We start from the raw sequence: 27836 nt of genomic DNA on the forward strand, positions 1-27836 counted from the left end.
TTGCATCCTGAAACAATAAGATAGAGTGGAAAGGAGTTTGTCATTGTATATTACATTCCTTGCGGCAATCTGAATGGAAAATTATATGGTAGACTGGTAGTCGGTATCGACTTGTTTATAAGATTATCACAAGAAAATGGATTAAGAAATGAGAACATGAGGTTCGAATGGGGAGGCTTTGTGGTTGCTGTTCATCTTAAAGGAGCTCACAGTTTCGTGAGGCTGAGGCCCCCCTTAAAGGAACCAAACAAGGGCCTTGACCTTCTGAAGGTAAATATATCTTTGATCCGATGAAGTTTGGGCGTATCTTCCTGTTGTATCACCTTCTTGTATTCAGCAGTCTGAGGGCCGCCGTAGACTTGGACACACAGCGTTTTTCTTTGTGGTGAATCGATTTTGATGAACTTGTTGAAATAATCTATCAGTTCATCCTTGCCAAGTTCCTTTAATGCTGCAACCTGTAAGACATACATAGAACTTAGAGGTGCAATAGTAGTCAACAAACGATGCGCAATGCAATTTCCAAAGCCCATACCTCAGAGTCTACCCTATCAAACTTGAGAGTTCCGTCAACAATTTCTCTCCAATAAAATGCAGACTCCTCCCACAAGTTCTTGAATTTCTCAAGTTTCATATCAATCAGGGCATTAACGTAATTCTGAAAATTGAGCCATTAACATATTAAAACAATGGTGATATAAATATCGCTAATCAGAATTCCAAGAAATCTATCAGGCAATTCACAACATCAGGGAGTGTAAGAAATGGTCGAAAATTAAACCAAAAATTTCGTTAAGATCTAAAAACGTAAAAGCATTTGATGAAATTACTTATCTAGATCAGATTCATCAAAGAATAAGGCTTCATAGGATCTGCAGCCTCAGCCTGATGGAAACTTTTAAGTGCAACTAAAGGGGCTCTGCTCTCCAAATCTCAACTACATGAATATAATAAGGTCAATCAACCAGTCAATTCAGTTATCAACTTCTGGGTGCTTCACATTCATCAATTCCTTGTGATGAGACCTGGCACATCGAAGCAGGGGGGCCTTTCACATTATTTAATTACAAGATTGATGAGCAAGTAAAGCTGGCAATTGTCAGTCCAGATGTCAAAGCAGGACAATGCCCTGACACTTTATACACCAATGTGTTGTTTGATTCTTACCTTGGTGTCTAGTCCTCTATCTTATGCATTGTTCTTAGAGAAGTAATAGACGGGATCCAGAGCTACTATTCTCTAATTTGTCACAGGATCATATTTTCAATTACTTATAATAGTTGGCTAGATTGATGATCTCAAACCTCTATATTCAAATGCTAAACCATTCCTGAACCAAGCCGTTTGTTCCAACTAAAACAAATTCTTATCCGTATGTGCCTATATTAATAGGAATAATTCTTATGGAAGGATATGATCAATGTAATCAACCCTAAATACTTGGATGTCATGGCTTAGTATTATAGTACTCCCTGATTTACAAAGTACAAGTTTGCTGCTCTTTGGTTACAGTGAGAACATTTTCAAAGTACAAGTTTGCTGCTCGTTGGTTACACTAAGCAACAAGATTTTCTGTAGTCATGAAGAGGTACATTGCTAATTTATAAATTTGACTACACACGAATTGTAAATAAAGATGCAATGATGTTTAGATTTAAGAGCATATTATATTAATAGGAATAATTCTCACGGAGGGATAATCGATGTAATTAACCGAAAATACTTGGGTGTCATGGCTTAGTATTATACCACTCCCTGATTTACAAAGTACAAGTTCGCTGTTCTGTCATTACAATGAGAAGATTTTCAAGAGTATTCCTCTATTTCACTTGCAAATGATAGTGATAATTAATCCCAGAAGGGCTAAAAAAGAAGAAGCAACAAGACTTTCCGTAGTCTCGACATGGACAGTTGGATTGCTAATTTATAAATTTGACTATACACAAACAGTAATAATGCTGCAATGCTGTTTAGCCTTAAGAGAGTAAAGTAACTACGCAATCTAATTAACCTTAAGAATCAAAACCAGTAAGCTTAATACATAATTTAATCAACTTCATTTATATAAATACTCTTCCAAGAATATGCAATGTGAAAACTAGCAAGCTTAAACTTCTTCAGTATGTCCATGTAGTTAATATCAAATTAAACCGGTAGTTTCCAATATGTTAACAGCAAATTCCCTATATCCTGACTAAAAGATTTGCAGTTCTAAGCACCAGTATTCGCATGCATCTAATCATTCTAATTTCCTATGAAAAGTATACAAGGCAGTAAGAAATCTGTCGGAAAACATGTATGCCACCAACCTTGTATTCTTCGTTTGTCATTTCTTGAAGTTTACTTTCAAACATTTCTAGAAAAGCATCAACTCTAGCCTCAAGGTATGGTGGATCCTGAAAGTTGAAAAAAAGTTATCACTGACAGAAAAGGAAAACAAGCATAACACTAAAAGAACATAAGTTCAGAATTACTTTTATTGAAGATTGAATTATAATTTGCACTCCTCTTGTGCCTGAATCATTCCTGAGTGTTCATTATCTATTATTAGTCATGAAAGAGTGAATCTACACAGAGCAAGTAAAAAACATAGTTTTCATACCTTTGCGTAAGCACAGTTATATAACCAAGTTGCTCAACTGTTCGAAGCTGATGGAATGCTGCTTGCTTCGCTATTAGGGCAAACAATTGAAGTCTAACATTAAGCTTGATCTCATCTTGATGTATCTGCACATGATATTCATGTGAACCATAATCCTCCAAATCACAATAAAAAAAATACAACATGATAGCATGATCAGTTTCATATTTTGTGTCTCATATCACTCTTGATGGTAAAGAAAGACAAAATGAGCTTTCTGAACAAGGGCAGAAACATTTTGATTATGATTTAAACTACAACCAAAGCCAGAGGCATGACTATAAAATACCTTCCCTGAAGGAAAAAAAAGATTCTGACGGATATAATACATAAACTTTATATCAAGTTGACTTCACATTCATTACATCAAACATATTTTCATCAGAGTGAAAAAAGGTCATCTAAAATTCAATTAAATACAATTATTGGAGAACAGTGCCTATATAAAATATAAGTTGTTAATGCTAGGATGTGCAGTGATGAAACTAAAAATGAAGTATTATTTAACATGAACATTTCATCTGAATTCCATGCATGGTTTGAAGTCTGGTACCATGCATGATTACGATACATTACCAAAACTCGATACTCAGCCCCAAGACAATGTCTTGATGTTGTTGTATCAATCATATCAATGAGTATTATTTCATGTCAACACTCGACATCCCTTAGTATGCTAAAATTGGGACAATGTTATTATTTTTTTTATTTTGTAGCTTGTCTCCATACAACATTATGCCAAAATCATAACGTTCCAGATGGAAAAGAAACACTGAACTATGTAGTTGTTTATCTTTTTCTTTTTGCTTCATCTCTTTCCTCTTTCCATCTTCAATTTACTATCAACACCATACTGAAATAGTATCGTCTTAGTTAAAGACTAAAATATCAATTGGCTTAAGATTTTGAACTTTGATTCCATGCCTAAGTAAATTTCCAAGCATTTGTTAGTTTTTTTAACTACAATATGCAGTGGATTGAAACCTTATATTTAGGAATTGAGCCACTAGTAACTCAAAACATTCATCAGAGCATATATAAAAAGGAAGAGGAAGTTTTGTTACATTTGGTAAAAACTAATTAAAAAGAAAGCACTTTGAAGCTTTGTAGTATATAATATAACCTTTTCTGCTTTAATTACATTGCATTTCAAAGTGAGGAGGTAAGATGCAAAGAAAATTGAATGGCTTTCTTCTTCTTCCTAAAATTTCATCAGTCTCGATCTTGTGAATTTTCCATACACTAGGTTAAGTTTATGATTATGAATATGTCTCTTTTCCTCTTCCTTGTATTGATCATCTTATCACACAAATTGACAAATGAATTGTTTCTGTTCCACAAAGCCATACATTATTGATCTTATGATGCAAATAAATTAGAAAATTTTAAATAACTTCCTTTTCCTTTCTCTATTTTCAACTCATAATCTATTTTGTTTGAGTCTAACAAGATCAGATTGTTGTAAACTCCTGTACAAGATGCTATAATGCCATATTAGTTATTAAAGAAATAAAATAATTTTTGATCCTGCCCTGAAGCTGAGTGGACGGTTGCCGGGAGATAACGCTGATGTGGATCTTCGTGTGCGGTGGAAACGCCTTGCTCCTGCAATCACAAGTCGTTAGTGTCAAGCCGGGAGGGGGTTCTCGGCGACGGCCCTCCGACGATCAAGTCACACAACCGCAGGAAGAAGAAATGAAGGAAAATGAAGAAGTGAATAGTGTGGCTCAAAGACGTATCTGCGCGTACCTCCGCGGGTAGCCACTCCTCTTCTTATATAGAACTTCAACGGGTTGACTACACACTTCCCGGGCGGATACGACTTCCTAAGCTTTCCTCAATAGCTAATATCGAGAAAGGGTCCCTGACACCTTACCATAACGGGGCGGACGCCTTTCTGCCAAGGTGGCGCAATCTTCTTCCGTACGATTTCCTGTCCATTCTCGCTGTCAGCCGGCGGCATTGTCTCCCAAAAGGATGTTAAGACATATTTCCCTTCTTAAATGTCATCCGCTAATCTATTGACGCTTCCTTTAGTCTATCCTGCCGGCCAGCCAACTCTTTTAGCCCCCTACGGGTATACCTATTCCGATCGGCTCGAGCCTCTCTTTCATCAGCCTGTCTTAGACTCAGCCCACCTCTCTTGAACTCTTTAGGCTGATCGGGTGATGGACTTGGCCTCACTGCCACACACTCCTCCTGCCGCTCGGCCTATGGGGACTTCGGCTCAGCTAGTCTCTTAGCTGACCACCTTTTGACTTTGACGACCATCCGAACGTTGACTCTTCTCGGCAATGGGTCCTCCCAGATCACCACGGGATCAATTTTCATATTCTCATTTTTTTTTATTCTCTTATGGCATGGCTGTAGAATGAGGCACACTACTCGTGCACACTTGATATTAGAAGTAGGTTCGTCCTCAGGGCGTAGCACAGATGGGGAGTGCATGGTTCTGTGGCTGAAAGGTCCAGGGGTCGATCCCCAGGGTGTCATTGCCTGGGGTTAACGTCTCCGCTATGCACTTTCCACCTGTGTACCTGCATTTACCTCCCTCCATATCCGTGGGACCGGCTCTAGGGGGGCCGCTGATGTGGCGGTTCCACATTTTTTTGATATTAGAAGTAGGTTCGCTGAATATAGATCCAAAGCCAGATTCACATGTCCTTCACACTGCCTCACCTTGTTGGGGTTCTTCTATTGTTGCAACTGACCCATCTTGAGTGTTGCTCATCTGAAGCAACATAACACTTTACCACTAAAAGCCCATACTTACATCCCGAGTGTTGTCTTCCTCCTTCATTAATGAAGTCCTATCTTCCCACTCCCCCACCACTTATCTCTTGTTGCCACCTTCTTGTGAAGAGAAGGCCGTGTTAACAAAAAAAAGCTACTGAGCACATTCCTTATTTTGCCCCCATTCATGTTCATGTACAACTAGGAGCAACCCCTCATCATATTCTCTCACCCTGTTCATGCATGATTTGAAACACCCTCTTGCTCACCATCATCCTTATCCCTCTTGTTATCTAGATAGCATCTTTTAATATATGGTTAAATTAGTGCAACATTTGTCAAACATTGACTTAGGTTAGTCCCAAGATTTAAAATCTCAACCCGTGCCGAGGTTTCGGTCTCAAACTGGAACATACAATTTCAGTATAAAATCGTGTCATGCCGATATGATTTCGGTATATTTTTTTATTTATATATAGTAATTATTAGATAAATATATTTATTATATATAATTTAAAAATAAATTGTATATTGATTTTACATAAGTTCTTTATTATTAAACAACTTAATATTGTTAAAAAAATAATTAAAGTTTTCTTTAAAGAAAATTGATCTATCAATAACTCCAATGTCCAGATTAATAATCATAATTATATAAATTAATATAAAATACTATTTTATATATAATAATTATATAAATTAACTATTTATTTATTTAATAATTTAAAAAATATATATTTAAAATAGTAAAAAAATTACAATATCAATTAAACATTAAAATAGTAAAAAAAAAAAATTAAAAATATATATATCAGAATATAAATTTGATTTATTATATTTTTTATAAATTTTTTAGAATTTCTTTAGAATTTTTTTTTAAAAAATTAAAATTTATAAATAAAATTAAAAATATTAAAAACAATTTCAGAATATTATTTAATAAAATTTATTAAAATTTTAAATAAATTTTTTATATTTTATTGGGATAATTTAAATAGGATTTATGAAAACCTCTTTAAAATATCACACTTAGGAATGAAAATTGTTTGATTTATTAAAGGAATATTAGATTTGCACAGTAACACTCTCGATGTCCTCGCGCCCGCGCAGTCGCGACGCCCGCGCGCCTATTCGCTCGCGACGCCCGCGCGCCTATTCGCTCGCGACGCCCGCGTGCCTATTCGCGTGCAATGCCCGCGCGTCGGCGATGCCCGTGCACCCACAACGGTGCCGGAGGCATCCGATGACATCGGAAATGTCCGGCGACGCCGAAAGTGTCCCGCGCTCCGCCATCGCGTCGCGAAGCCTCGCAGACACCATCGCCCGCGATGCTGACTCCCAACGAATGCCTCCGATGACGCCGGAGGCATCTCCCTGCTCGAGACACGCACGCATGACATGCAGATTTCAGTTCATCGACGAAACAGTAAAAATCGTCCGTGCTGTGCGACACAGAACGGTATTTCAATCGCTACTTAGTCCTTCGAAGTGACCATTATTTGAGAATGACATAATTAAATTATATGTAAACCCAAAGTGGAATAACTATTGCATAATAAAGATTTAAAATTAACAATAGGTATAAATGACAAAAATAAATATTAAAAACTGAATCTCTTATCCTAGCCTTTTAACACAAAACCTGACTGTGCATAAAGGCATGGTAGCGTGAGTCACCCACGATTAAGTATTTATATATGCGAGAGTGCTATATCGTCGTTTATCACAAGGGCTTTAGCCCATATGTCACATGACACTATCTACATAGATCGAGCTATGACTTATTTGCAAGTGAGAATATTTGGAATTCTGATGGAAGAATTTGGCATCAAATTTCAGAACAAACGTTTATGCATTGAGAATAAAGTTACATGATATATACATTAATCATGTTTTACAATAAAGCAACATGATACATATACTAATCATGTTTCTCATGAACACACCAAGCATACAAAGGCAGATTGTCACTTCATTCTTAATGCGACAATGTCAAGGATGATTGTAACTCTATCCTCTAATGGAGCAATTTGCACTAAGCTTTGGGTAACTTCTTGCTTCAAGCCATGCGACAGGCTAAGCATTATTTATTTTCAAACTCCAAATTAAGAGATAGTTGAATAGTTTTTTTTTTACATTAATGAGTTCTAGCCACGTTAGCTATGTTATGTTTTTGGTACACTTTATCTAGCCTCAACCCCATATATTGAGGCAGTATATTCCATGAATGAACCAGGTTATTGTGTTATGTAAGAAGCAAGGAATGTAGACAAGTAGATTGTTGGACTTTTGACACGTGATGGAATGTTCATTCTTTATGATCTGATAAAACGTAATTTGCATGCTTGAGAACATGGTCAAGAAATAAGTGGAAACATGGCTCATTGACAAATTGGCAATCTCTCATCTAGTTTGCAATTAATCATAGTGATGATTTCTATGTTGGCCCCTATATCTCAAGTTCTCATTTTCCTAGTTATCTATTATTCCTCCTATCTATCATATTGCAGTTTCTTACTGTGGGACTGTCCGATAGTCTATCAAATTGCAACTTTATGTCAAGGATGATAACTGGGAAAAAAAATTAGATAAGTTTTGATTGCTCAGCTGCTGATAAGGTGAATTTTGTGGGATATCTTTAGAACTACGGAAAAGCATCCTGTGTCATAGTATTCTAGAATGAGGAATTCCCTTGTGTCTAAGCAAAACTAATTCTTGTTCATGGATATTGAGCAAAATTATTCACTACCACTGACATATCTGATGTTATATTTCTAGGATATTAAGAAAAATTATTCACTATGATTGACATATTTGATATTAATAATTACACTAAGAAAACAAACACTTTTTCCTTAAATGACATAAAGCATGAAGAGACTGCATGAACTAACAACAGCCTAAAACCTGACAAAAGGAATGAAGAAAGATACCTGAGTATAGTGGATCAGAGCAGAATTTTCATCTTTAATATTCAAGACTTCAGCAGGGTAGTAGTAACGTAAACCTTCTTCAAGCTTTATAATTCGGTTTGCAAGATGCTGGGATGGGAAAAGAGGTTTGCACTTAGGATGAGTAGATTTAAACAATACGTCCTCAATACGCTGAACAATTGAATCTGCTTCCCTTGGTTCGATGTTTCCTACAATAAAATGATAAATAACATGATACATGAAAATTAATAGGAAGATTGATATTTTTACCTTCATGACTAATGCTTACCTGCAGTATAGAATTCTAAAAATGCCTTTTCCAATAAGATGTTTGAGAATTTAGAAAGATGATCTGGTTCTAGATGTAGGAGAGCTTCAAGTTTTTCATTCAAAGGCCAAGTGTTGGACTCCAGCAATAATGAAGAATAGTGCCATGCTTGCTGATATGGCTGTTGAAATTTGAAGTTCTCATACTCTTTGGTAATAGACTCCTAATTAATATGAAGCAAATACGATGTAAGTTTCGGTGAAGAACAGCCAAATAAATAAATGAGCATCATCATCAAAGAACCATAAAGGTACGAACTGTAATGCTCATAAACACGTAGAAAAATGAACTAATTGTCCGTTTATGAATCTGAACATTCAACAAAATAGGCAAAGCAAGAAAAAGTCATATATACTTTATCCTTTTTTTGAAAAAACAAATCAATGATCATACGCGATAAATTAGTAAATTTTTTTCTGAGCACAGATGCCTCTTTTTTTTTGTTTGATACTACTTTCAACCAATCAACTAGCAGTCACATGTTTCCATATCTTTCAAACTTTCTCATGTTATAGAACTTTACCTTTGGAAATCTACATGACTCTACCTAGGGAAGATGGAAATGTCAAAGTGGATAGATAAGATGGAACGAATGAAGAACAAGCCTCCTACAAAAGGCGGACAATTTTTCTTATAGTTTATTAAACAACAACATTTTTGTTATAATTTTCCTGGTAAACTTGTGAATCAAATTCGACTTCATTAACCTTTTGCAAGAATATTTTTTGTACACCAACATTCTGTTCCATAAAGCATATTTCTTGTCAAAATTGTCTTTAAAGTACATTTTCCTATCTAAGGAACATATAATGTTGAAATCACAATCTCAACTTTCACAACCATATTTTAGTTCTGCGAAGTCTGGACACAGCCTATGTTTTATTCTTGTTGAATATTACCACTCAAGAAACCAACTTCTTTGGTGCAATCAGTCCATCTATTTATTACTAAAGTTTTCACAGATTGACTTACTAATCTCACAGGTATTTCTCCTCTCTCATCAATCAAAACAGGATTTTGCAAGCAACATATACCATGGACGTACAGCCTACATGTGGCTAGGTTCAAATATTATTATACCATGTACTACAGCGATCAACAAATTTTCTAATGAAAATTTTCATAGCATTCCTCCATTGGAGGAAAGGTGAAGTCGTCACCTAAGCGGCCCCTCCAGTGCGGCCCCACACTCTTTGGAATGACGTAAATCACGGGGGACATTTGCCCTAGCGAAACGGCCCTTTGCATGAGGAGGTCAGGACCAGCGAGGCATTTTGAACTCGCTTGGAATTGATGCCAAAACCTATTGGAGCAACTACCCATGCAAATATCAACTGCGCCAACCTGTGGCAACAAGCATTCCTCCATGATTCATATGAAAATGGGAATTCCTTCATATTTATGATTGTACTTTCCTGTGCTGCAGGAGTTGTAGATATCAATTATTTTTCCAATTTCAAAAGGATACTATCCTAATAATTAACCATTGTTTGTTTTCTTTAACATGATCACCAGGCAAAATGTGTCAGCTAGTAGGGGAAATCAGTATGTAAAACCAATCCTTTTCGGGTCTAAGAATTTATCTCACATGCTATCACTTTTCCTAGAAGCTACACATTGTTGGAATCTGACTAATTCTCCATGCCTCTAGAATAAAATTCTTGAAGTCTTATCCAGAAATATACCTATTTAATGTATATTTTAGGTATTAAATGCATCCAGTTGAAGATTTCTCCATAATCCACTAGTTGCCAAGAAAAAAATTATACAAATTCTCCTAATCCCTCGGTTTACTATCCTACCCATTAGCTTCTAATGAAGTAAACTGTTAAATTCTCCTGATCAATTAATGTACTGTGTAATTCCCTTGTGGTAGAAGCTAATCTTGTTTGATGACTCATTCTATCATCCATATGAAACATCTGAGAAAACCAGTTTTTTTATTTCCCATTAAAATCACAATGTCATGAGTCATTTCAAGCATGGATTAAAATCTTGTACTGTGTAAATCCCTAGTGGTAGAAGCTAATCTTGTTTGATGACTCATTCAATCATCCATAGGAAACATAAGAGAAAACCAGTTTTTTTATTTCCCATTAAAATCACAATGTCACGAGTCATTTCAAGCTTGGATTAAAATCTTGTGTCGTGGACGAAACATTACGTCCGGTGCTGGCATGCCCCGAGGCCCCATGGATGCATTGTGTTGGCCCGACGATGCCTCCGGATGCTTCATCGAGCCTGCGCAACACCTCCGAACGCATCGCACTAGCCGAAACAAGGTGGGAGCCAGGGGAAGGTTTTAATATAACCAAATAACCTTTGTTAATAATTTTAATCAACTCCTAACTATGATTGGGATAATTTAAATAGGCTTAACTATAGCCTAATATCATTAACCCATTAATTTAATATATATATATATATATTTTTTTGATACGGTGATAAGGTGGAGAGGACCCACCCCGCTGCCATGGTGAAGGTCAGTGCCACGGTAGAAGTCAGAGTCAAGGTGGCCAAACACCCCTATACCACTGGCCCCTATACCACTGGCTGATCGGGGAGCTCGCTCGCCCGATCGGGATAATGAAGACTCGATCCGACATCATAACAACTCGGCGGGCTTCCGAGCTTCCAATGCTCAGAAAGACTGCTAGGTATCTGCAAGGGTACGCCGAGCGGCTTCCCCGCTCAGCCTTATATAGAGCTATAAGAACGGAGCGGATTTATGACCGAGCTACACGGAAACAGAAGGGCGGCCGAGCGGCTTTCCCGCTCGTCCAGATAGTGGCTCATGGAGCAGGACAGTGGGAGCGCCGGTCGAGCGGCCTTCTCGCTCGACCAGATAATACACTTATCCAAGAAGAAAGTAAGAACCCGAGCCGAGCGGCTATCCCGCTCGGTCCAGTAAAAGACACTGCTAGCTGGATATTATGTTTTTAGGAGCATGCGCCGCTGACAGGCAACATGGGCGGAGACAGCATGGTTAGCGGCTAATTCAGACGGCTAATTCAGACAAAAGATCGTATAGCGGAAGCTTTCACTGTCACTTCAGACTTCAGAGATATGCTCGACTCATTAAGTTATTATGTCAGGGACACTTTACTGATACATCTTTTCAGGGAAAGCTTCGAGAAGCGTGCACATCTTGAGAGGCGTGCATGCGCGCTACAGAAGCCCTATATAAAGGGAGGTACAAGCTTCAGCAGAGGTATGCAAGAATTCATTATTGCTGCTACTATTCGTTACTTTGCTTCCATATATCGCCGGTGACTGACTTGAGCGTTGGAGAGCCAATGCCGGGACCCCTTCCTTGGCTCGGCACCGATGTAGTTGTGGTTGCAGAGTCGCGCGGAGTCAACACACAGTCAGCCTGAGCGCCACATCCCCAGCTTCCGTCGCCTCGACTTTCAGACTGGATCATATTTGACGTCGTCTGTGGGAACACAACCTGAATCCGAGCCAAGAGGATGAAAGACGCTGGACGACTTCACACAGTGACACTCACCCAAGAAGAGCTCGACTTGCTCGTGCAAACCCGAGCGCAGAAAATAGTCAAGCAACAACAGAAGGCACTAGCCGATCGGCAAGCGCAACAAGCAACGTCCGCAGCAGGAGACCGAGCAACACAGGAGGATCGTCCGGAGCAACTCTCTATCTGGGGGCAGAATAGATTGCCAACCGACACTTATAGAGAGGAACCACCCGCGCCTATACCTTTTCATTGGGCATTGTTCCAAACACCCTCAGAGATAGCCCAAGCTAACCAAGAGCGGGGATCTTCTTCGGACGAAGCACCCATTCAGGACGCATAGAAGGGCAAGGCGCCTCGGGGTAATGCATCTCCCGAGCGGGTCAACCGCCAGTTCTCCGAGGACATATTACGAGATCCTCTCCCTAAGCACTACACCCCACTAGCGATCGGATCCTATAACGGGTTGACTGATCCAGATGATCATCTGGATAGGTTCGATAATGAAGCCACACTCCACCAGTACACGGATGGAGTGAAATGTCGAGTCTTCCTCACCACATTTTCCGGCTCGGCGCAATGCTGGTTCAGAAGGCTTCCGAACGGCTCAATACGTAGCTTCAAGAACTTCCGAACGGCTTTCAAGCACCACTTTGCCAGCAGTCGGCGCTACCAAAAGACAAGCGTCAACCTTTTCTCCTTGAAGCAAGGATCCAAGGAGACACTCAGAGCCTATATCCAGCGTTTCAATCAGATAGCCATGGATATCCCTTCGGTCTCATCTGAGACCATGATGAATGCATTCACTCAAGAGCTCGTCGAGGGAGATTTCTTCCGATCGCTCATAAGGAAGCGCCCAGGGATTATGATCACATGCTTAAAAAGGTTAATGAGTAGATCAACGTGGAAGAAGCCTAAGCGGCTAGAAGGAAGGAGACCGCTAGCCGAGCCCTCGGCACCGACCGAACGCCGACCGGCGAGCAACCACCAGCCACCCAAGGGGTCAAGAGCCGAAGGAGGACGGCCACATCAGGAGACAAGGGCACATATCGTGCAACATATCGCTTCCGGCCGACCGAAAGCATTAAAGGGCAAGGTATGGACACCTATGTTTTGCTCTTTCCACCAGTCCGTGTCGCACAACACATGCGACTGCAAAGGATTGGCGCCTATCATTAGTCGACCGGCTCAGCGAAGCTACCGCCATCGGTCTCCCTCTCCCGATTGACGGCACGGGCGTTAATCTGCTGGGCAGCAGGATGCAGGAAGATCGCCCGAGCGACAGCACCAACGAAGAGAGCACGCTAAGCCTTCCCGGGGCCTAGACGACCGAAGTAGGCCCTCCGCTCGGAGGAAAAGAATCGAAGTAATGCCGCCCGGGGAGAGATAAGCATCATCACCGGCGGTCCGACCAGAGGCGACTCCAATCGAGCCCGGAAGTCGTACGTGCGGCGACTGGAGATCCATACAGTAGGATGCAGCCGGGAAGGGGCGAACAGGCCCGAGATCGGCTTTGAACCCTTAGACTTGGAAGGAGTCGAGATCCCTCACGACGACGCCTTGATCATCCGAGCGATGATCGCTAATTATACCATTCACCGTATCTTTGTTGACACAGGAAGCTCGGTGAACATAATTTTCAAGAAGGCGTTCGACCAGCTGCAGATCAACCGGGGCAAGCTGCTACCAATGACGACCAACTGTATGGGTTCACCGGCAACGAGGTTTTGCCAATCGACCAGACCAAGTTGGCCATATCGCTCGGAGAGGAGCTGTTCAAGAGAACCAGAACCACGAACTTCATCGTGGTATACGCCCCCTCAACCTACAATGTCATCCTGGGTCAACCGGCCCTCAATGAGTTCCGGGCAGTAGTCTCTACCTACTACCAGAAGATCAAGTTCCCGGTGGACGACCGGGTAGGGGAGGTCAAGGGCGATTAACTGGCCGCTCGACGTTGCTACGTCGAGATGGTCAAAACCGAAGCTAGGTCCGCCCGGAAGACTCCACAACTGGAGGTGAATACGATTGCTGAAAAACCTCCTGCCCTAGTCTATGAAGAGAAAGGGGAAGTCCAAATCCATCCTCGCCGAGCGGGGGCAACTACTTTCACAGTTGCGAATCTGGGAGCCGAGCATAAGGCGGAGTTGGTCGCATGTCTCCAACAAAACCATGATATGTTCGCGTGGTCAACGCAATAGCTTCCTGGGATCTCCCCAAGCGTAGCTCAGCATGAGCTACATGTCTGATCGGACGCTCGTCCGGTAAAGCAACGCAAAAGGGATTTCAACGCCGAGCAGAACCTGATCATCTGGACGGAGGTAGCAAAGTTGTTGCAAGCCGGACACGTGAGGGAAGTGCAATTCCCAAGTTGGCTAGCCAACGTCGTCCTCGTCTCTAAACCAGGTAACAAATGACGAGTCTGCATCGACTTCCGTGATCTGAACAAGGCATGCCCGAAGGACTTCTACCCGCTGCCTCAGATCAACCAGATAGTGGACTCCACTACGGAATGCGAGTTAATCTGCATGCTAGACGCCTACCAGGGTTAACATCAAGTGTCGCTCGCCGGCGAAGATCAAAAAAAGGTTAGCTTCATTACGGCTGACGGGACGTATTGCTACAATGTCATGCCGTTCGGACTCAACAACGCCGGAGCCACTTATCAGAGACTAATGAACAAAGTGTTCCGACGACAGATCGGCCGTAATATGGAAGTATATGTAGATGACATATTGATAAAATCCCTCCGAACGGCTGACCTATGTGCAGATGTTGAGGAGACCTGTCGGACACTCAAGACTTATGGGATAAAGTTAAACTCAAGTAAGTGTCTGTTTGACGAGAAAAGTGGGTGCTTCCTTGGCTACATCGTCACCGAGCGGGGCATCGAGGCAAACCCTAGCAAAGTACAAGCATTGCAAGACATGCCATCGCCTCGAAATTTGAAGGAGGCACAACGTCTCAACGGTCGGATCACAGCACTATCCCGCTTCATCTCAAAGTCATCCGATCGAAGTTTGTCGTTCTTCAAGATACTGCGCTAAGCGACCAAATTCAAGTGGGATGAGGAGTGCGATCAGGCGTTTGAAGAGCTCAAGGAGTATCCCAACACCCTGCCTGTATTAGCTAAGCCCTGTGTAGGCGAACCGCTGCAGATCTACTTGTCGTCTACAGAGCATGCGGTCGGTTCGGCATTAGTTAAGCAAAGTGGCGAGGAACAACCAGTGTACTTTTTAAGTCACATATTAAAAGATGCTGAGTCCCGCTACACCGGTCTTGAGAAACTGGCTTATGCTTTAGTGCTCGCCACTCGGAGGCTTCGCCCGTACTTCCTCGCTCACTCGATAATTGTGATGACCAACAGTCCCTTGGGAAGAGTCCTTCTCAATCCCGAGGCGTCTCGACGGCTAATTAAATGGACAACGGAGCTCAGCGAATTCGACATCCAGTATCAACCCCAAATTGTCATCAAAGCACAGTCCTTGGCGGATTTCGTCACCGAGGTACAGGGCCCAGAGCCAGAAGCCGTTTGGAGGATATATGTGGATGGTTCGTCCACTCGATAGGGGAGCGGCATCAGCATACTACTCATCTCCCCGCAAGAAGATCGGATACAGTTGGTCGTTCGGCTGCACTACAAGGCCACCAACAACGAAGCAGAGTACGAGGCGCTAATAGCCGGCTTACAAGCCGCTCGGCACGTCGGAGCAGTCAAAGTCTTGATCTATTCGGATTCTCAGTTGGCCGCTCAGCAGTTGTCCTGAACGTTCAAGATAAGCAGCATCCGACTTAAGCTCTACGCAAAGGCCTTCGAAAAACTGAAGGTCAACTTTCAAGAGGTCGTTATACAGAAGATCCTCCGATCGGAAAATCAGACTGCAGATGAATTGGCTAAATTAGCCAGTTCGCTGTCGCCGATTGTCATGTCGCGGCCGATCGAGAAAACCTCTTTGGTGGCACACATCGATCGAATGGAAGGACTCACTTTCCTGAACGACTGGAGGACAGCAGTAATAGAATTCTTACAATCGGGAGCTCCCCATCTAATCAGGAGGAGGCTCGGTTATTAAGAAAAAAGGTCGAGCGATTCACTCTAATCGGAGACCAGTTGTACAAGAAAGTCTTCTCACAACCTTTGCTCAACTGCGTCGGATCGGAAGACGCCGATTACATATTGGAAGAAGTGCATCAGGGATCTTGCGGAGAACATCCGAGCGGTCGATCATTGGCAAGGAAGATACTACTGGCCGAATATTTTTGGTCAACCCTCCAGCAAGATGTCGCTCGGACGGTGGCCACGTGTCTGTCCTGTCAAAAGTATCACAACATCTCGCACCGACCCACCGAGGAGATGAAGGCGTGGACATCGTCGGACCTTTCCCTATGGCAACCGGTCGGCGAAAGTTCCTGGTCGTCGTGGTGGACTACTTCTCCAAATAGGTCGAAGTCGAGCCCCTAACCAAGATAACTGAGCAAATGGTCATGAAGTTCGTATGGCAGAACATTATCTGCCGGCTCGACATCCCTCACCGGCTCGTCTCAAATAATGGAAGACAATTCGCCGGTCAGAGGCTTAGGGGGTGGTGCGAAGGATATGGTATCCAGCAGACTTTCACTTCCGTGGCCTATCCGTAGAGCAACGAGCAAGCAGAAGTCACCAATCGGGAAATCCTATAAGTCTTGCACGCTTGGCTCGACCATATGGGAGCCAGCTGGGTCGATGAGCTCCAAAGCATGCTGTGGGCCCTCCGCACGATGCCGAAAGTGGGGGTTGGCCTGACCCCATTCCACCTGGTGTATGGCGACGAAGCGGTCGTCCCCGTCGAGATCGGATTAGAGACCGATCGGGTGCAGCATTATAATGAAGGCAACGTGCTTTTGGAGTTGGACTTGGTAGACGAAGCGCGCGCCAAAGCAGTCGTTCGGCTGATGGCTTATCGACAGCGGATGAAGCAAACCTACAACCGGAGGGTGATCCCGAGGTCCTTCCAGGTTGGCGACCTCATTTGGAAGAAAGTCAAGCCAATTGAGGACGTCACCAAGCTCGAAGCCCCCTGGGCAGGGCCTTTCAAGGTTGTGGAAAAGCTCCGCTCGGGTGCTTATTATCTGGAGGACGAGACGGGAAGGCGGCTCGAACAACCATGGAGCGCAAACCATCTCCAACCCTATTAGGCCGGTTGAGAGGTGTGCAAGTGTAGAAGTGTATTTATACATTTTTATACGTCCTCTCTGAATGCAGGGTCAAAATAAAAGATTTATAAGCTATATGCCGAATGACACATCAAATCGTCGAGCGGCGACATTAAACGCGTGTCTCCGCCAACGGTCGAGCGGCGACCTTAAACTCGAGTCTTCATCAAATCATCGAGCGGCGATGTTAAACGTGTGTCTCCGCCAACGGTCGAGCGGCGACCTTAAATTCGAGTCTTCATCAAATTGTCGAGCGACGACGTTAAACGCGTGTCTCCGCAAACGATCGAGCGGCGACCTTAAACCCTAGTCTCCACCAACAGTCGAGCGGCAACCTTAAACCCTAGTCTCCACCAACGATCGAGCGGCGACCTTAAACCCTAGTCTTCAACAAATCGTCGAGCGGCGACGTTAAATGCAGAACTGCAACAGTCGAGCAGCAACCTTAAACACGAATCTTCCCCAAATCATCGAGCAACGACCTTAAACATGGGTCCCGGCGAGCCATGAAACAGCGACGCTAAACCCAAGCCGGGAAAACACCGAACGATGATGCGAATAGGGGTAGCCCTGAAACCACCGGATCCCAGCTTGTAGGCCCGATCAGGGGACATGAACAGGGGGGAGTCGAAACTACAAGGATAAATGATTCGCCGAAAGGATGGACGTTTGCATAAAAGTATTGCTAAAGAAAAGCCTTGCCGAGCGGCAAGCATTCATTACAACTTAAAAAAGGCTTACATTAGATGATTACAGAACAGGCGCTCAACCTCACTCGAGATAATCCAAAACGTCAACAGGCAGCGAGTCGTTCAGTTTGCTGTGACTGATGACGTTGTCCTTCAGAGTGGCGGGGATGTGGCCGCCTTCCCGGAGTTGAGCGAGTGTCCCGTCGATAGCCAGCTCGAAAAAATGAAGAAGCCGGTTATCATTAAAGGCGTCCGAGCGGAGGTAAGCTTGCTTCAGCGCTTCAAATTGACTCGACTCGGCCTCTTAGTATGTCTTCAAAGCTGCTCGAGAAGCTATCAGTTCATCCTCAGCAGCTTTTAGCTTTCCCCATAGAGAGGCTTCTTCGGCCGAGCGGCTGTCTCGCTCAGTCACCAGAAAATCCTCGGCCTCCTTCAACTTCTGAGAGAGAGACCGGGCCTCTTGATTCTTCAATTCTAAGTCGGCGATGGCTCGATTCTTTCTCGCAGTAGCCGACTCGATCTTCTTGTCGAAGGCGCTGACCTGCTTGTTGAGTCGCTCAAGCATCACCTCCTGGCCAGCGATTTCCACCCGTTCAGCTTCAAGCAGCTTGGTTGCCTCCTCTAGGTAGGCCTTCAGCTTATTAACGTCAGCAGTCGATGGCCCCTGGGAAGAGGATGGGTCGCTCGAGACTCGAAGTTTCTTGAATTCATCTTCCAAAAAAGCAAGCCTGTGGCACATGGTCAGGCTCTTCATCCAGTACTGAGGACAAGCGGAAACAGGTCAGTGCCGAGCGAAGGTAAACCAAGAATTTACGATTAAAATACTCACCCTGGTGGCCATTTGAGTGTGACTGTTGGCTAGCGCGCTCGGAGGCATCACCGCGACGCGAGCTCTCGCCTCCTCACAGACCTGGGCGAGCGGACCCCGGATGATGATCTGATGTTCGGGGGTCCTCAATTGAGCACTCAGCTCGCTGTAATGCTTCGTGGGCAGATAAAGGACCGCTGTAACGGAGCGTCTGTTGCTCAGAGCAGAATGAGCCGAAGCCGCTCGACCGGAGGCACGGGATGCGGTCGCTGGGCGAATGCCCGACCTCAGCACCCTCGATGGTTGGGAGGGCGGTGGCAAGAAAGCGGGGGCCGACGAAGGAGGGAGTCTGATCGAATGAGGGTGCCTCCTCAAGTTCTGGAATAGTGGGGGTCGATGTCTCGACCCTCTCAGCGGCCCCCACGGCAGAAGTAGCGGAGCGAGAGGGAGTCTTCGCTCGGCGCCTCTTGCGCCTTATGAGAGGCTCGCCAGACGAGCCGCAGCCTTCAGCCTGGGCAGGAGGGAGTTGCGCCGGTGGAGGGAGCGCTCCGCCAACCACTTCGAGGCTGGGCGTTCGGCTAGCGGTGGCCCCGCTCGTCACCGCGGGAGCTGCTGCGTCTGCAGCATGCGGGTCTTCTTGCGAGCCGACCGAAGGGAGGCCACGGCTCGCTAGTTCCTCAGCGGCCGCCGCGTTGATTTGCATCCTTAAGCTTGGTCGGGTCGGATAGACGAGCTCGTAGCATGACTTCGGCTGCAAAAAAGTAAGAAAAACCAATTAGAATCAAAGAGAACAAGTAAAGTAGCTCTATTACCTAGGCTGGCAGGGAGCCAGGCTCGGATCGGACTCAGGCCAAAGATATATAATACACCCTCCAACAGTAACTTGTGAATATGATACTTCTGATCAGCTAGCATGGAAGCTGCGTGGAGGTAGTCCGAACGGCTCTTGTATTTCTTCAGATCGGGTTGAAGTGGTAGGTTGACTTGCCAACGGGTTCGGAAGCTCGGCCATTCAGGGAGGCGAATAAAAAAGAAGTATTCCTTCCAATATTTATTGGAAGTCGGCATTTTGTCGAAAAACACCAGCCCGATCCGAAACTGAAACAGAAAGGTCCCCAGTTCGGACTGTTTGGAGTAATCGAAGTAGTGGAAAACTCGAGGAGTCAGAGGGATGTCGTGCAGCCGAAACAACACAATGACGCCGCACATAAGACGAAAGGAATTCGGCACAAGTTGCGGAAGGGGAACACGGAAATAATTACAAACTTCAACAATGAAGGGATGGATAGGGAAGAGGAGACCGACCACAAATTGGTCCCTGAACAGATAGATGGTGTCGGTCGGCGGTTTATTTGGCCGATCGGATGAGGAAGCTAAAATGATCTCGTGATCAGGGGAAATCTCAAAAACGTTCTTGAGGCTCTCAGCGTCGCCCGCGTCAAACCTGGTCTCTATGGTGGTGTACCAGAGTCCAGGAGGGGGGTCCGACGGCTGTGAAGAGCTGGCCATTGCAAAAGAAGCAAAAACGGAGGAAGAAACGCGACCGCAAGAGTGAAAAGACCACTGGAAGGTCACCAAGAACAGGAAGAAGCCGGAGATCGAAGGCAAGTGAGGAAGGAAGGAAGCTTACGAAGATGTAGATCGTCGGAAGAGAAATGGTCGAAGAAGACGCGCACAAGGCCGCCGTAGGAGGAAAACGAGAGATCGCCGAAGAGCATGAAAGTCGGGGACGCGACAACAGAAGTGGAGAAGGTGGCGAGGCAGCGAGCTCATATATCCCGGGCTCGGTCGATCGGAGCCGTTCGATCTAGGTCGTGAAAACCTAGGCGACGATCCGACAGTTGAATTCAAACCGCCAAGCGTCACATCAGCGCATGTCGCTTCGAGCGTGCTGCGATAGCGATGACGACACGTGGCGATCCCCACATGTCAGTATTTAATAGACATCATTAATAGGCATGGGAACCTGCTCTGCCTTAATGAAAAAGGATTTGCACGCTTCCCAAGAAATTAGGATGGCGTTAGTCCCACCTGCGTTAGCCCAGGATAAACGGAGGAAGAAGTCTTCTAAGTGTAAGCCTTTGCTTTCCCGACCGGATCAAAGTAGCATGCTTCACGGAGCGACTACTTTTAGTAGGCCGATCGACGAGGATCGGGTACATCCTGACCGGAATCCATACAATGATGAAGGCCGATCGGGAGGAAATCGACGCACATTGGTCCAATCAGTTGGACTACAGCCTCCTTCGACTAGACTTGAAGGGGAGGCTTGTGATGCGGTGATAAGGGGGGAAGGCCCCACCCCGCTGCCATGGTGAAGGTCAGTGCCACGGTGGAGGTCAGAGTCAAGGTGGTCAAACGCCCCTATACCACTGGCCGATCGGGGAGCCCGCTCGCCCGATCGGGATAATGAAGACCCAATCTAACATCATAACAGCTCGGGGGGTTCCGAGCTTCAGACGCTCAAAAAGACTGCTAGGTATCTGCAAGGACACGCCGAGCAACTTCCCCGCTCAGCCTTATATAGAGCTATAAGAACGGAGCGGATTTACGACCGAGCTACACGGAAACAGAAGGGCGGCCGAGCGACTTTCCCGCTCGTCCAGATAGTGGCTCATGGACCAGGACAATGGGAGCACCGGTCGAGCGGCCTTCTCGCTCGGCCAGATAATACACTCATCCGAGCAAAAAGTAAGAACCCGAGCTGAGTGGCTATCCCGCTCGGCCCAGTAAAAGACACTGCTAGCTAGATATTATCTTTTTGGAAGCATGCGTCGCTGACAGGTCGGCAGAGATATGCTCGGTTCATTAAGGTATTGTGTTAGGGACACTTTACTACTACATCTTTTCAAGGAAAACTTCGAAAAGCATGCATGTCTTGGAGGCGTGCACGCGCGCTACAGGAGCCCTATATAAAGGGAGGTCTAAGCTTCGGCGGAGGTATGCAAGAATCGATTGTTGCTGCTACTGTTTGTTACTTTGCTTTCACATATCGTCAGTGACTGACTTGAGCGTCGGAGGGCCAACGTCGGGGGCCCCTTCCTTGGCTCGGCATCGATGTAGTTGTGGTTGCAGGGTCGCACAGAGTCAACACACGGTCAGCCTGAGCGCCACATCCCCAGCTTCCGTCGCCTCGACTTTCGGACAGGATTATATATATTATTTTTTATATAAAAATATTTAGATTAAATTTTTTATTTTTAGTTAATATATTTTGTATTTAAAAAATACCAAAATTATGTTGCTACAACATGATACGGTACCAAAATCGTATCATTCCAGTCCGGAACCAAAACCTCGGCACGGCTCGAGATTTTAAATCATGATTTCTAGTGCTCCAATCCTGATCTTTTATTTAGCAACAACTAGGTAGTGATATGTCTCACATTACTAACCAGAGACGCAACGGATATAGTGTCTGCAATTTTATCCTCCATTAGAACACACACCCATTTACTTTACAGATGCCCAGCACATTAAAACCTGAGTAAAATTTGCCCATACCTCTTTAATTAGGGTACATGTCGGGTGCTAGAAATTGACATGAAATAGGTAAGGTAGGAAACAAGATTACCAAAACAAAAAGGTATCCCTGACACCTAAACATATAAACTTTTGCTAAATATGTACTAAAGATAAACTTTGCAACACACATGTAAAACATCAATAAAATCAGTAGTTTTAATACTATAATCATGCTTAATTATTAAAATCATCTAAACAACAAAAACTAAAAAAATATTTTCAAAAAATAGATTATATAATATAATATTCAAGTCTTCGTATTCCAATTAGCATAAACCTGAACCTGCATATTATCTGCAAATAATCAAATAGATAAAAACAGAATACGTTCAGATTAGCACAAAAGAGTACCCGGACTTGAACAGGTTGGGTATCAAGAGTAACAATATTCTTAACTAACTTATTGCTAACGTTACATCTGTCATCTATAACAGTAGACCACAATAAAATCATATTTGCAGCACAACTTTCTATTTGCTATTGTACAATACTCAAGTCACACCATGATGTCTGATATTTAAACATATCTCAGAGCTCAATAGTTCAATGCAAGGATTTCTGGACCGAAGTAATATTTAAAGATCAAAAACCAATATTGTGATTAAAAAAATCACTTATCTGTAGTGATAGATGAGTGAATTTTGAATGTATTAAAACTTACCTTGATCACAAAAAATCTGTCAGGCTTCACTTCGAATTGCTCAATTCTACCAACTATTGTTTCTAAGAGGATTTGCATCTTGTCATTATAACCCACCACAATCACCTAAACCATCAATCAGTATGTTAGTTCACATTTAGATAAGAAGGATGTCTATAAAATGCATGTCAAACTTTGGGTCTACCAAATGATAACCAAAATATTTTCTTGATTAAAGATGTTTGTACTTGGATGGAAGATACCAGGTTGGCAAAAAGAGACTGCGCTCGCCCCCAGCGCCCCCGTCAACTCATCCCAACGACAACATGGAGGAGATAAATCACGGATGGTTACTAGCTCTTGGAATAGTGACTGGCGCATGAGGGAGGCATTTACCTCGGCTATGCCAAAATTCGAACCCCGGACCTCAAGTTGGCAGCATCTCATGTGCTAGCCACTGAACCGTCCCAAGGGGACCGGATGGAATATATCAAGGGGGCAAGGGAAAGTGACACAAAAACGTACATGAATGATGAAGCTCAAAAAGTAATTTTGTGAGCCTTTCTCCCTCCCCCTCCAGAGTTTCCATCCAAGCAAACAGAGCTTAAAGTATAATTGCTAAAGGTTGATTCTGGACTAGATATGACAAGACATATTAATATGCCTTGTTATGCAGATTCTGTAGATATCATGGCCAAGTCTTAGTATTGAAAATACAACACAAGGGTAAACATAAAGTAGAAGCCAAAAGTAGATATGACTCCGAACTGTACATCAAGAGTGGTCGGTTCTAATTCTTAATTTCATATTAATATTAGCACTAGATAAACTTACCAATCATATTTAAGATGAACAACATAAAATCAAACATTTATACAAAAAAACAAAATAATAAAATGAAATTTCTATGAGTAGAGGTATAGAGATATATTGATTATATTGTTTATCAGGGAGATATTAATGAAGAAATAAAGTGATTGTTTAAAATGGACAAGAACTTCTAGGACTTGTGTTATCATTGAGTACCAAACAACTAAAGGGAATTTTATGACTATGGTGTGACCATAGTTTATTGACAGGGGTTGGGGAATGAGGAAATACGTACAAAAAGTTAATATCACATTCACGAGGATGCTAAGATAAAAAGTACTACTATCTGAGCATAATAAATATATCTTCAATAAGTGGCAATAAGAGAATATTATAAAACAGCATAGATAACTAAGAACAAATGTTGAATAAATTACCTCAAATCCCGTGCTAGTGTTGTATATGCCATAGTAAAGACCAGCAACTTCGGCATAGTATGCTGAAACCATCATATTAGAGATAGCATTGCAAGAAGACAGTTTATATTGGTAAAGCCATGAGGCCCATGACAGACCTACTATTGTATACCATGGAAGAAGTTGAAATATGTGGAATGCATTTTTGCAAGTTGCAACAATTCAATGCAATCGCTAGAGTACATATTTTAGATACTAGAAATCTATGATACAAAATCTTCCAATACTCAATCAAGCCTTCAGATAATTGTCCACATAAGGCCCTGAATACCTATCTACTTATACATTAACGTTCAACATATACAATTCACTAGGTTGATTAGTCAAAATTCACTAATTGGGCCGTTTTATTCCTTCATGAATACAAACAGAGGGTAAAGATTTGACTCCATAACAATTATGAATTAATTAACACTAATTCCTTGCTAGAAAAGCATTGAGAAACCATTAGGTGCTAGATTTTTCTCCACCAAAAGAAGGAATATTGGATAACTTAAACAAAAACTTTATGAGATTACTCGTTTACTTCCAATAGGATTCATTTATCTACTCTTGTTTATCTTATAGAACTCTGGAGAAGAGTTTCATATAAAACTCCTAATATCATGGAAACTATGTCATACCAAAATTTTGGGAATATATTAATTGAAATTATAATTTTAACAGAGAAAATGAGCTACAAGTGAAAGAAACCAAATACCATCCAAATTATCTGGTGCAGTATGCAAACAAATTTTAGTTAAAATGGTTACCTAAAAGAATCTTTTTAACTTTTGGTATCTGAATTTCTTAACAGAATTTGGCTAATGCAAAGTTGATTATCAAAATTCCATTTTTCTACAATAATGATATGTATCTTATGATTCTTACGAAGGGGAGCCTTGGCGCAACGATAAAGTTGTTGCTTTGTGACCTAAAGGTCACATGTTCGAATCCTGGAAATAGCCTTTTGCAAAAAGCAGGGTAAGGCTGCATATAATGGATCCTTCCCCGAGACCCCACATGGCACGAGCTTCATGCACCGGGCTAGCCTTTTTTTGATCTTATGATTCTTACCTATTCCAACTTTAGACATGTGGCAAATTTTCTTGCAATCAGTTAGATTGATACATATGAGCTACAACCTTAACTAAACATTTGAAGGCATCTTAATCTTTAATTTTCAGTTTTTAATCATGGTCAAATTTGGTTTGAACCACCTCATCAAGAAGAAAATTAGTTACCCAGTACAAAAAAACTTAAAAAGTAAAAAAACCATGTAGAACGGTAAATAACCACAACCCTTAAACTTCATCTAAAATGAAATGCATACAAAGCAATAAACAGCCACAACCTTGTAAACATCAAAGCAAAAGTACATGTTAAATCATGGATGCATATAATGGTCCACAAGCTCCTAGTGTCAATTTTCTTGGTACTTTGCTAGAATGGCAATTCCTTCACCAGATAAAGAACACCAAAAATGCAACATCAAGCAAGATATATGGTGAATAATAATCGTAAAAGCCAATTTATTTTTGTGTACACATGTATACAGAATTACGTGTCAAATAGGTGCTTACCATACTCATTTAGATAATCAATTAGTAATTTTGTAAAGATATAAGTAAGAACTTCAGCTTCTGGAGAAACAATCGAGGGTGGGCAATTAAATTCAACTTTGATGTAAGCTTTAGGCATCGAGAACATGGTATCAGGTTTATACCACAATCTTGAGAAACTTGACGTCCTTAAGAGAATGGGGTACTTAACCTGCTAAGGAACATAATATGTTATTGCTAAACTGACAAATAATTTACTAAAAGGTTATTGAGGTTATGGTGCTGTACCTTCTCTTGAGCATTTTTTATTGTCAAATCTGATGGAATGAATACATTTTGTTTTGGAAGATGCAAATCAACTTCAGGAGCTTTTGCTATCCAATGCTAAGAAAATGTCTTAAATTGAATTAGCTCATATTTATAGTTCAATAAATGGAAAGAAAAAGAAAGGTACAAACAACGGAAAAGATGTGAAATTAGTCACTGGATTGAACCTTGATAATAGAAACTGTGACTTTTTCAACACTGTAAGAGGTGCCATACCAAGGCTCAACTGAGTCTGTACATCCTTCAAAGTTTTTAGACTCCCAGAACATTCTGAAATGAATACCGAGCATTAGGTGAATGCTAATTATTCTAATTTTAGCATCACACATTTAAGCAACAAAATAACTTATAATCATAGTTCAACAACCATATTAGTCCCAATTATCAAGGTTGGCCATGTGAATCTTATCCCTCCATTGTTCTCTATGAAAGGCTATACCACTCAAATCTCTTAAATCATGTCACAGTATGTGAATTAGAGTTTCCTTTGGTCTTCCTCTACCATTGTAACTTGTCTAACTATAGAACATAACATGTGATGATCATTGAAATGTGCATACTATATCATCTAGCTTCTCTTTGGTACACTTAGTTGCTTCTGGATAGTAATAGTATTAATTTTGGCTTTTCTAGTATCTCAGCAAATTCATCATAGACTCTACTACATTATTATTTTAATGCTGTTTCATGACAAACATTCTAATCTGTAAAATATAAAATATGACAGGTTATACCATAACCCTATTCCCTATAAATGTTTTCCTTTCGCCATCTAAATATGAATAAAAAACATGCTGATGCTCATAGGGTTTAGACACTTTTTACGACCATTAAGTTCTAATGCAGTTCTCAATTTATTTTCATCTGAACTTGGGGAGTGACATTAGCCAAAAAGCTTACATAGAATACATTGTCAAAACCTACTAACTAAAAGCTTACAAAAATTATTCTATTGATCAAATAGGTTCGTCCGCACAGCAATCACCGTCAAAGAAATAGTTTGTGAAATTTAGTGAAAGAACAAGCAGCAATTATACAAAACTAATATTTCTTCAAGAGTTTAGAAAATTTGTTGTACTACTTGTAGATTCTAAATTACAAACTTTTTGGCTAAATTAAATTATAAACTACATGGCATTAATCAAACTACAATTTTTTTTGGCTAAATGAGAAGTATAAAATAATTCCATAGCAAAAGATGACAGTTAAATTTAATCTACAAAATTTTAAGTGAGACATCTAACAAGAATGATGTAAGCCAAAAAAACTTCTAGCAGCATTGGAATCATGAAAAACTATTGGACTCATTTCCACATGATTTTTGGGTAAATTGTGGCTCCTATATTTTATATTTTATATGCCTCTCACTCTGAATCCAGTATTTCACTAGCTTGATAAATTCAAATCGCAGCAGACTTCAACCAAAACCTGCCTGCCGGATTGTTGCCATCGACATATTGATGTGCCTGAAGAAATTTAAGGATACTTTCGAAGAGAAAGATAAATTCATCAAACCCTTACCGAGAAAATGAGCCAAACCCTCGAGGCCATCAGGATCGCTAAAGGAGCCAACTGAGACATTCATCGAAGCGGCCGCCTTATCAGTTTCGGGATCGCTGATTATGAGTGCCTCCAGCGAATTTGCGAGGACGATCCTCCTGTACTCTCGTTTGTCGCAACGGGGCTTCAAAATCTCTATTTCCGATGCTCCTACCGCCAT

The 27836-nt window shown here is 42.1% G+C and overlaps 1 protein-coding gene across 1 annotated transcript; it reads right to left on the bottom strand.

Moving 5' to 3' along the window:
- Window positions 1-27836, bottom strand: LOC122014126 (insulin-degrading enzyme-like 1, peroxisomal). Its single transcript, XM_042570311.1, has 14 exons — window positions 27638-27836; window positions 27545-27548; window positions 26284-26425; window positions 26078-26173; window positions 25811-26000; window positions 24210-24271; window positions 22984-23088; window positions 8597-8798; window positions 8308-8516; window positions 2603-2727; window positions 2475-2526; window positions 2310-2396; window positions 536-658; window positions 1-458 (listed from the first exon to the last, which is right to left on the bottom strand). Exons 1-14 carry the CDS (start codon window positions 27834-27836, stop codon window positions 207-209), a joined length of 1848 nt encoding a protein of 615 aa, XP_042426245.1. The 3' UTR covers window positions 1-206.

Source organism: Zingiber officinale, chromosome 8B (genome assembly GCF_018446385.1).
Source record: "Zingiber officinale cultivar Zhangliang chromosome 8B, Zo_v1.1, whole genome shotgun sequence".
Lineage (NCBI taxonomy): Eukaryota > Viridiplantae > Streptophyta > Magnoliopsida > Zingiberales > Zingiberaceae > Zingiber > Zingiber officinale.

What these genes read in the sequence shown, in the direction of transcription:
- LOC122014126 (XM_042570311.1), bottom strand. Translation starts at nt 27,836, where the DNA reads ATGGCGGTAGGAGCATCGGAAATAGAGATTTTGAAGCCCCGTTGCGAC. An exon ending in TGACAAACGAAGAATACAAG is followed by an intron (nt 659 to 2,309) that starts GTTGGTGGCATA and finishes CTCAATTTTCAG; the next exon opens with AATTACGTTAATGCCCTGAT. An exon ending in TTGATAGGGTAGACTCTGAG is followed by an intron (nt 459 to 535) that starts GTATGGGCTTTG and finishes TATGTCTTACAG; the next exon opens with GTTGCAGCATTAAAGGAACT.